General features: G+C 43.0%; 1 protein-coding gene across 2 annotated transcripts; it reads right to left on the bottom strand.

The window, feature by feature from the left end:
• Nucleotides 1–226: 226 nt before the first annotated feature.
• LOC111574725 (transmembrane protein 121) lies at nt 227–9,038 on the bottom strand. 2 transcript variants are annotated; one of them, XM_035952485.2, is made up of 3 exons: nt 7,982–9,038; nt 7,808–7,858; nt 227–7,697 (listed from the first exon to the last, which is right to left on the bottom strand). In XM_035952485.2, exon 3 carries the CDS (start codon nt 7,481–7,483, stop codon nt 6,533–6,535), a length of 951 nt encoding a protein of 316 aa, XP_035808378.1. In that variant the 5' UTR covers nt 7,484–7,697; nt 7,808–7,858; nt 7,982–9,038; the 3' UTR covers nt 227–6,532. The 2 variants fall into 2 exon arrangements, with proteins under 2 accessions (XP_035808378.1, XP_023135233.1); XM_023279465.3 differs by lacking the exon at nt 7,808–7,858.
• Between the last annotated feature and the right edge of the window lie 1,318 nt (nt 9,039–10,356).

The raw sequence follows: 10,356 nt of genomic DNA on the forward strand, positions 1-10,356 counted from the left end.
CCAAAAGCAGCTCAGGAATGTTTCCGTATCTGCAAGAGAACAATCCATTAACAAACCATCACGCACACATGCTGACTCAAACATCTGAAATGCGCAAGTGATTTACATCTGACGTAAATGAAACTGTTAACCTTTTCTTTTCCAGGTTCGTATGACTAACATGCCTCTCTGTTACCAGTGAAATATTTCAGCCAAACAATAGCTTGAAAAAACACAGATCACATCATCAGTTCTTGGAAACATTTATTGTTAGGGATAATCCACCTCTTCAGTGTGGCTCCATTCAGTTATTCAGGACACAACTGCTCGAAACCAATAATAAATGCTTAGTCATAACTGCCTGGTTGGAGCCACTGTCATTCCAGTGATGGACTGTGGAAAAAACATGATGCCTGATTTGCATCACAAGAAATAAAATCCCTGTAACACTGATATTACCACAGTATTAAATATTATCAAGTAAGAACTACTAGCATATTGCAAATATGAGGAAAACATTGTTGATATCCATTAAAATGGCATGGGACACCACATGTCATATGCTAACTACAGTCTCAGCTAACCTCACTGCCTGAAACAACCTTTTCAATAAACCTCAGGCATATTGTGTTGAAATCCATTTGCCGTGGGCTGCTTTGTGGCCATGTAGCACAGAGAGGTCACAGCAACAATGGTCGACAGAGGTAAATCATTGCTGCTACTCTTAAAACTTGCCTGCATTCACCATCTGTTTCATTAATGCCTGTGGTGACTTTTTTGAAGCCATTCTCCTCAGCCTTGGGCTAGATGCTGTTTCAAGGTAGACAGCTTATCAAAATGATTGACAGAACGGACTTTACCAACTGCAGAGGGGTGAAACTGACAATATGGTTCGTGCCACAAGGTGAGATGTTTGATTCTGTAGCTTTAACAAAGCACTGGGGTAAACAAGGTATTGAAAAAAAACCTCTTCAGTGTTATGGTGCACTGCATTCTCCTCTTTAGTCAAGGTGAACGAGAAAAGCTTTCTATTATGAATGAAATCACAGTTATGTATTTGTGTAGTGCTCCGTTTTTCTCTCCTTTAACAATGTGTATTACACAGAGCAAATATTCTTTAGATGTAAAACCTTTACATATAAATGGTTGCCTAAGAAAAAGCCCTGTAAGCAACAGTGAGAATGATAAACCATCTGAATCTTTTATAGGTCAACAACACCTGAGAGGAAACTTGCAGAATTGCTTGGATTTAAATGATAAATCTCAAGGAACTGCCAACAAGTTTAAATATTGAAACACCTCTCCATAATTCACATTTACATTCAGCACTTCACAGAGCTCCGAGCAACCGGCTCTCATTTTCGACACCTGGGTTCCCTGTTGGGTCGACTGAAAGTTGCAGGCAGTCCAGCAGAGTGACCTGATTATTAGAAAGATCATGCAATAGCTGCGAGTCACAGGCTTGATCCTCCATCGGGTTCACACTTCACAGCTGTCGTTAATCCTCTCTGAACTGTGCATGAGCAAGATAGTGAAACCTTCCCCGTTGCAGGGGCGTCACGAATAGCAGCTTTGCACTTGGCTCTCCCCTTGTAAAATGCATGCATGCGTGTCTGAAGGGATGTGTGAGGAAGCAGTTTCGCAATTACACTGGCTGTAATTTGGTGATTGAGTGCGCTGAAAAAAAGATAAGTCGCACAAGTGTTTTGACTGAGGAACAGATAATTGCGGCTGTTCAGCAAAACTGTTCAAGGATTTTGCCCCGAGCTTATGTACACATGCTAGGAAAATGTATATACATAAATATACACACTATGTTTAGGAGGAATTAGAGGGAGCTAGAACTCTGCAAAGAAACTTTATGACCTTTCTTTGCACGTGTGCACAGCATCTAAATTTTAGATTAAAACTGCCATAATCACGTGAACTGACTGCATCACCGTCTGGAAGATACACAGAGTTTTAAGTTAGAGAATTACACAGAAGCTTTAAATAAACACAGTGCAGCAGCATCACATACATCCCTCAGCTGCAGCTTAAAAAACTGTTATTTGTTTTAAGAAAGTGGTCTTTTAAAACATAATATCAGTTACCCTCCAGACAGGCAAATCAATACTTGATGAGCATTAATTTTCTGCGCTGGTTTGTTCTCCTTGTGCTCTAACATGCCTTCCATGAAAAAGACATTTGTTACCCGACTCTGTTGCCATCCAAGACTGCCGAAGGTCGAGCTGTAAATTTACTGCATCCGTTTGTCTTGCTTGCTTGGCAGAGGGCGCTTTGTCAGTGTTAATGTGGTAAGTGTGGAGGTGCAGCCTTCCCAGTTTATTAACATTTGCAAGTGCAAAGGAAAAAGAAAAAAACAAAAAAGCATGGTCATGTGGATGAATGCAACATTCATTCAGGATCTGGCAGGGCGAGAAGGGTGATGTGCAGTGAGGTGGTTGGGTTGATTAGGTTGGGCGAGTGCCCAAAGGGACACTTGTAGCTTACAAAGTGTAGGTAATCTTTTGTTTTTATAACGACTTTTACATAATAGAAGCACACAGACATGAACACTAGTGTTGTGTAAATGATATCAAGTGTTTTGTTGATTTTAAAATTTCTCACAGGTCATTGATTTCACTCCTATAAAGTCATCTCTGTGTTTTAAAGTTTCCTATTTCGATGTAATTTTCCATGAAAACAATTCTTTTGTAGTAGAGAAGGGTATTGGATCGGGATCCAGTGAGTCCTGCAGGATCTGATGCAAATCTCCCAAGAGTAGGTGGTTTTTGATTTTGCTGCAGGCAGGAGCAGGCAGTCAAAAAATCAACTGTAGGTCCAAGAATTTAACCGCAACCACAAGAATGGAGTCAAAAAGAAGATTTTAAGTGGGTTTTTATAATGCAAAAAACAAAACAAGGCAAATCTGACATGTGGATATATTTCCTTGTTGTTCCAGACAGACATGAAAGAGACCTGGACTTGGTGGTGATACATTTAGTATGATAAGCATTGATTTACAACAGATACCTTTAGACTGAGGCATCACCTGCTCCATTCTCTCCAGTTAAAGTAAGCTCTCCTTTAAACATGAATTATTTGTTCATGCAAATTTTAAGCAAGAATCTACTGATGTATGAACTATGTACTTACTTTCCAACTGCAACAAAATATGAATATCATGTCTTATGAATGCAATTTCAATTTGACTGCAATATTCCCAATAAGTTTGCATCTCTTTATTAATATTACGCAGTAAAATCAAGTGTTTTCTCTATGGGACACAAAATCAGTGGAACTCTGTATTATGCAGATGTGAATGTTTGCAGAAGCAGTCAGGAGCGGATGTGTTAGATGTGGAAGTGGAATTAAGAAAACAGTCCGATGCAGGGCTTTACTTTCTGTCTGAAAATGGGTTCGATGTATCGTTACTTCAATGCTTCCTCTAGCACAACAGCTCACCTATGACTCATCTCAAACACTGTAAAACTACTCGATGAAAATGATAAACAATGGCAAGTTGTAATAATGGGGAAATAGAGCCGTACATGTTGAAACTGCGAACTGATTCTGAAGAAGAATAATGATACAGAAAAGCTCCACTTTGTCCACGTTTTTACACATAAAAAACCTGGAAGCCTCAGAACACTGCAGCCATAGTGCTGACTGCTTATTTCATTCATGATGCATCTTCCAGCAAATAAAAACACCATATGGACATGTTAACAAGGTAAATAATTAGATTTTCACAGGAGGGTATCTTTAAGCAGAAGCAGATTTTAAGAAGGTTTTATAGTTTATCTAATATGTAACTATTAGATATAATCATAAAAGGGGAACTGATACAGTGCAGCGCCTCATAGCTAATGTTTGATTTAACACACTAAATTCTATAAGCACGTAAAGGCTTTTGGAGTGAGCCAAAATGAGCCTGTCATCACTTCTTCAGCCATCTGTGTGTCTGTAGTACATCATCTGGTGGTACTCATGGCAACCTACCATCAAGGAAATGCGTCATTTCAGATCCCAAAACCGTGTGCTCAACAGTGCACTTGTGTAAAGTAGCATAACTGTGCTGAACACGCAATATTTAAATTGCACATGGTGTTTGGCTGGAGGGAATGAGAGTTTAGAGTGTTTTACAGGCTGTCAATGAGGTTCACAAAGGTTTGAATGTTAGCATTAGTTTGCATAATGTTCTCCTGCACAGCGTGTTTAGCTGTTTCCCGTCGATGCTGCTTTGTCCTCACACAGTCAAATAACGCACAGGTCACATGAACTGGAGGTTGTGCAACATGGATGAGTGTGTGTATGTGTGATTTAGATCTCCAATGGACTCCTGACTTCTCCCGGCTGTTTTTCTGCCTGTTGCTGCATGCTACAAAGTGAAGGCTTTTTGGATCCTGAATGAGAACCTGCGAATGTACTTTGTAATTAGGCAGCAACAGTTATAAATAAACACGGTGTTTCTGGATGAAAGGAAATTAGAGATGCCATCTTCTCATTTCCATTTTTTTCATTTTTTACCAGAAACTTCAGAAATATGATCAATGAAGTGCCTTTTGTAGTTTCTGCTTCATGAAGTGAAGATATTTCTTTTTTAAAAATTGAGAATGGCCTTTTGGGATCCCTGAAAGCCTTCAGACATTTAAGCATTTTAGTTATTTGTACACACAGAATGTTTTAAGATGTGAAGATGGAGAACAGATTTGGGAAGGATTATCAACACTAAATCCACTATATACTGATTGTAGTGCCATATTTTGTACAGTATTGTTTGCAGACTCTGCGAACTTTTTTCTATTGTTCCTATAGCACACTAGAATGACGTTGGTTTTGTCAGTCCTTACATTGTCACCCATATAACCGAAGCTGTAAGGCTGCCAGTTTCAGCGTTTCCTCATTGTTTAGTACACTGTTATAGCTTTAAAGGACAAATGTTCAGCTTTCATTGCTACGATTCTGTAAAAACAATGCAATCCAATAGTGTATTATAGTGCCTAAATTGCTGATGCTGTAACTTTACAAGCCAACAACACAGACAAATAATGCTGGCTACAGCAATCTTAATGTGATAGCCTGGTTTGTGCCACTGAATGTTGCCACCTTACTGTTGCTGAGCCTTGCATAGATGAAAATGTTGGACCAGCTCCTGCACTCTGAGGGCTTTAACAAACAGTGTGCTTCAGATTATGCATGTAGTCAGTGGTGAGAGAAAGATTATGCAAAAAAGTGTACAAGGACAGACCTATTTTTTTTCTGTGGCAGTAATTTTTGTTTTTCTGCACTGTATAGTACAATATCACCTGGCCTTATTGTTCCATTTCACATGTTTGACCGTGTTAGCAATGGCTTGCTTTTGAGTATCTTTTTAGGAAAATATTTAAATATGAATCAAACTCCAGCTCTGGCTCAACTGGTAGTGAGGGAGAAAGAGAGAGGAAAGCTCGAGACAGAAAGAGATTTGTCATATTAAGAAGACATGATGTTTTCTTGGCTGTACTGTGGATTCACATCACTAGACCAAAGTATCCATTTTGTCCTTTTGTGTGAGGAACAAAATGACAGTGCTTACAACTGCTGCTGCCACTAAGCATGAGAACAGATCGTCACTGTGTGCCTGAGGAGGATATTAAACAGGTTTTCTTATTTGGGAATCATTTATCCATCTGCGGTGTGTGCCCCTTGGCTGTGTATTTTATCCCGCGTCTACGGCACCAAAGTCAACCTATGCAGTGATCAAACTGTTCACAACAGAATTTATTTCAGATGTTCCCCTCCTCGCTCCAAATAAGCAGCCTGGAATGTAACGATCACACTCAAGATGAACGACATCGCAAAGGCACCACTTCAGCAATTAAGAAGTCTCTAATTGAAGATTGAACCAGACCTTAGAAAAAGAAAATCATTCTCTCTTTTCCTTAATAACTCAAGTTAATTAAAGGACATTTGCTGAATTTTAATTAAAAAGTGAAATATACTCAATAACTTTAAACTAAAACCCCCTGTACAGCGAGTGAGAGAGCAGGAAAGCCTTTATCTTGTACACAATACTTTATCAAAGAATCACATATAAAAACACACTTCTTTCAAGAGAAAGCTTTAACTGTTATTTTTGTCCTCAGTGGTGGCTCCATCTGACTTTGACGTGTTAAAGCCCTCGACTACTAAGAACATTCGAGCAACAGAAATACACACCACAGCACACAGACCCTTAAATTTAAGATTAGAATACAACACACACAATTCAAAAATATATCCTCTAATCTTGCAGTAGTTGCCTTTTTTTCCATACAGTTAGAAAAAATACACAGTTAACTGGATTCACTGGGAGAAAATCCTTTAACAGAGTCACAAGTAATGTTGTATTTTGCACCATGACGGCTTTGGATACAGCACTGCTCTATCCTCACATAAGCGTCTGCAGTGTCCTGTGTGCCATTAAGCATCTCCAGTGTGTTCACGAGTGCTCACACGCCCGAAAAGGTGCAGAACACCGTGCCCTGCCAGCGTCCTGAGGGTCGTATATACTCATATTGACATTTCCAGGATTCACCCCACCGTTCTGTCATGTGTGCTCGCACGTCGTCACCTCAGGGAGGGGCGTCTGGTCCTGCATGACCACTTGAGGTGGGGTGGGGGCAGGGCGGGCGTGAGCCACTGAGTTCTTCTGTAGCTCGACCCCGAAGGCAGGAGGAGCATTCTGCAACTGTCTCCTGTACTGGACAAAGCTGCAGGTCTTTAGGATGATGGCCAGGACGTTCTTTCCTATCAAGATCCCAGACACCCTGGCGTCCCTGTATAGAATCATGTTCCCACCGCGGATGAAGAGCGTGATGATGTTGATGGTCACCAGGCTGAGGATGGGGTACAGGAGCATCTTGTGTGGCACGATGTTGATGCCCTGCATGCTGATCTCGCTCAAGGACACGCAGGGCAGCACGAGCAGCAGGATGTAGCAGTAGAAGAACATGAGTCCCTCAGCCCACAGAGGGAGCCCTTTCTTCTGAGGCTCCCACAGGTTTGCTTGGATGTCCAGTATGTCCAGCAAATCCACCACCACCCAGAAGAGACGATTCCGGATCTCCTCGCGCTTCTTGAAGGCGCGGACGTACTCCATGTGGTCGATGGCCACCAGCACCACAAACAGCACGGGGATGCAAACGGACAGCAGCAACGTCAAGGCTTTCCTCGCGAGAGCGTCCAAGCTCTTCCTGTCCGCTTTGTAGTTTTGATACACAAAGTAGACCTTGATCTCCAGCACGAAGATGTAAAGGAACCAGAGGATCATGGCGTAGCCTCGCTTGGCCGTGCGAACCTCAGCCCCCACCCACACTGCCACGTATCGCAACACGATTAGGAAGCAGATGTCTCCCACCATCACCATGATGCAGATGCCAATCTTGCGTGGCCCGTGGTTCTGCTCCACCAGGTAGGCATCAATCAGTGCCATGCTGCTCATGATCAGGATGGTGGACAGGCACACGTGGGGCTTGTTGGTGGGGGGTGGGGGTACCATCCTTGCCTGGATAAGAGGAAGAGGAGGAGGAGGAGGAGTGCTGTTGAAGAGGGAGTGCAGAGGGTCCTCAGTTTGTCCAGTGAGGAGGCAGATCAGATAGTGCTGCTAGACAGCGGTGTTCCCCTCCATTGCTTCTGTCTTGGCCAGAATCCAGGATGCATTAATAGGATTCACACAGATCACTTCAATCAATCTCCGCTTGTGCCCAAGCCACCTGCCGGGTAGACAGTACCCCTCATTTAGTAAATTATGTTCATTGGTAAATGGTCTGTAAACATACAGGTTCACTTGTCTGAAAGTTAATAAATCTCAGGACGTGCCTACCTTTTACAATCTTTCCTTGAACACAAAGGTTCAATCACTGAGTTACAATTTCTGTTATTAAAAGAGACAGAAAAAAAAGCTGCTGCGATGTGCTCTCGTTACAGATCCACTCTCGACACCCTTTTTTTCATGCAAGCTTAAGCTTCAGAGATAAAAATCCAGCTGAATACTCACTTGTGTCCCTCTTTGTACTTTATCCTAATGACTGGCAGCGAGCGATCATCCATGAGACTGCACTGGGAGATCACAAAGCCCATCTGTAATCCACAGGAGAAGAGAGGAGAAAATGCTGGGGATCCTCTCCTCCTCTGACAGACATAAATCCACCAGTCATGAATAGGATGTTTTTTTTTTTTTCCTTTCTTGTTTTTCTTAAGTGAAAGACAAATCCCAAAATATTGCCGTCATAATCCACTTACTGCTCAGACTGAATCAGTAGGAGGCATCTTAATGGTCACCAAGACAGCGCTCAATTTCTGCAACTAAGAACAGAGGTGATTTTGTGTTGTGCTTAGAAAGAGGGTTTAAAGGCCCAACTCCAAAAAAGGAAAAAGTGTTAAAGTTAGGGGAAAAAATCTCTGCAGTAAGTCCTTCTTAAAAGAGAATTTCCTCCCCAGAAGTTTTCTCCTTCATCATCCTCCATCCATGGACAAGAAGCTGAAACATTTTGTGTCTGCTGGATTGTAGTGGATCTTTGAAATGCAGCGTGTGTCTCACTGTCCTTCGCCCGCTCAGCTGTTTGCATGTGTGTGTTCCTGTGTGTGTGTGTGTGTGTGTGTGTGTGTGTGTGTGTGTGTGTGTGTGTCTGTGTGCGTGTGCAGGTTTCAGCTGTGTCCACGCTTCGTTGTCGCTGTAAAATGCTGCCCCCCTGGCGAGATCCTGGATGCTGCGCTGTTTTTCTGTTTCCTGCTCAAGCAGCTTTTTTGCCAGGGACACCAGGATCAACAGCACCAGTGGATTCCCCTGTCTCCTCTCAGCTCGCTCTGCCAGCACCACCAGCGCTGTGATACTCCACCGCCGCTTGCCTCTGCCCGTCTGTCTCTGTGCGCCTCTCAGTCCTCTCTGCGAAGTCAGAGAGATGCTCCTTTGGTGCGTTCAGACACACTCCTGAGATTTCTCTCTCTCTCTCTCTTAGAGCTCCCCTCCTCTGCCTTCTCCCTCTTCTGCTCAAGTAAAGGCACTTGCTGTGTGGAGGTGACGCTCAGCAGACCACAGCTGCAGAGAGAAGGGGAGAGAAAAGAGGTAGAGAGAGAGGGAGAGACACTTTTCAAGGGGGTGGAGAAAAGCGGGGTGGGAGGTTGTGGTGGTGGTGGGGGTGAGCCAGTGTTTTGCAGCTTAGCTGAATGCACAACTTCTCTCTCTCACCCTGTCCCCCCCCCCCTCACTTCCCTCTCCTCTTTGCACATTGTGCCTTGTGCTGATATCCTATTTTCTCTTTTTCGTCTTCTTGGCTCCCAGAGAAAGTGTCGGCTTCCTTCTCCTTGGAGAAGCTCATTATGGCGCCACGCACTTATTTCTCTCGAGTTTTCGAGGTGCCGAGATGAAAAGTGGTCCAGAAAGCAGAGGAGATGCTCTCCAATGCTGGATGTAGGAAGCCAGCTTCCCAGAAGGCTGTGTGTCTGCAGTCTGGGGAGACATGGAGGGGGGAGAGTGGGTGAGACGTGCAGTGGCTCCTCCTGACAGAGAGCCTTTCTATTGATCTACCAACAGAGCTGTGAATCAGGAGACTGAGACGGGGGCCAGAGACCAAAAGAGATGAGGGGTAAGGGGAGATGGGGAGGTACAGATGTGGAGGGAGAGAATGAGAAAGAGGGAAAAAGACAAGATGAGGAGGCAGAGTGATGTGATGAGAAGAGAAAAGAAAAAAAACAAGAGACGAGGAGATGTGCTGGGTGGGACTAAATGTCAAGGGAACATTTTTATCCTCTGAGATGCAATAATGCCTGGGCTGGGAGATGTGCAAAAATTATAAAGGTAGGAAAAGGTTGATGTGTTTGCTTTGCCATGCGGTATGCTAACACCACTAGCAGTGTTTATCCAGCTGGGCCAATTAGGGATAATCCTTCCTCCGAGGAACCAAACTGCTTTCATTACTACAGTATGAAGCCATTTACTGCTCACTTCATGAATTGCAGTTATTGAAGAGTCAAAAGTATTGGCGGTCTATGCCGTGTGGCTGCACTTTTCATCCAAATGTGTGATGACAACTGAACATAATTGCAATCAATCATGGCAATTTTTTTTTCACTCACAAATGGATGTGGTTACAGATTTACCAGCTGTGGATCAGCTGACAGCTGCCATGATGGCGGTTTATGACTCCTATCATGCCTTTATCGTGGCAGCATATGAAGGCTTCATGTCTGAAAAATGAATTCAAGTGATGCAGCCGTTGGCCTTTCAGCTGCTTGCTTATTGACTATTTCCTCTGGATTTATCGACCATAATTGAACCATGACAAGTGCGGTGATGAATTATATCCTTCTTTGCAAATTGTAAAATTGGCGTTCCTTCAACAACATTTTTTAACAGTCATTCTTAAACACATG

Source organism: Amphiprion ocellaris, chromosome 16, assembly GCF_022539595.1.
Source record: "Amphiprion ocellaris isolate individual 3 ecotype Okinawa chromosome 16, ASM2253959v1, whole genome shotgun sequence".
Lineage (NCBI taxonomy): Eukaryota > Metazoa > Chordata > Actinopteri > Pomacentridae > Amphiprion > Amphiprion ocellaris.

What these genes read in the sequence shown, in the direction of transcription:
- LOC111574725 (XM_023279465.3), bottom strand. Translation starts at nt 7,483, where the DNA reads ATGGTACCCCCACCCCCCACCAACAAGCCCCACGTGTGCCTGTCCACC.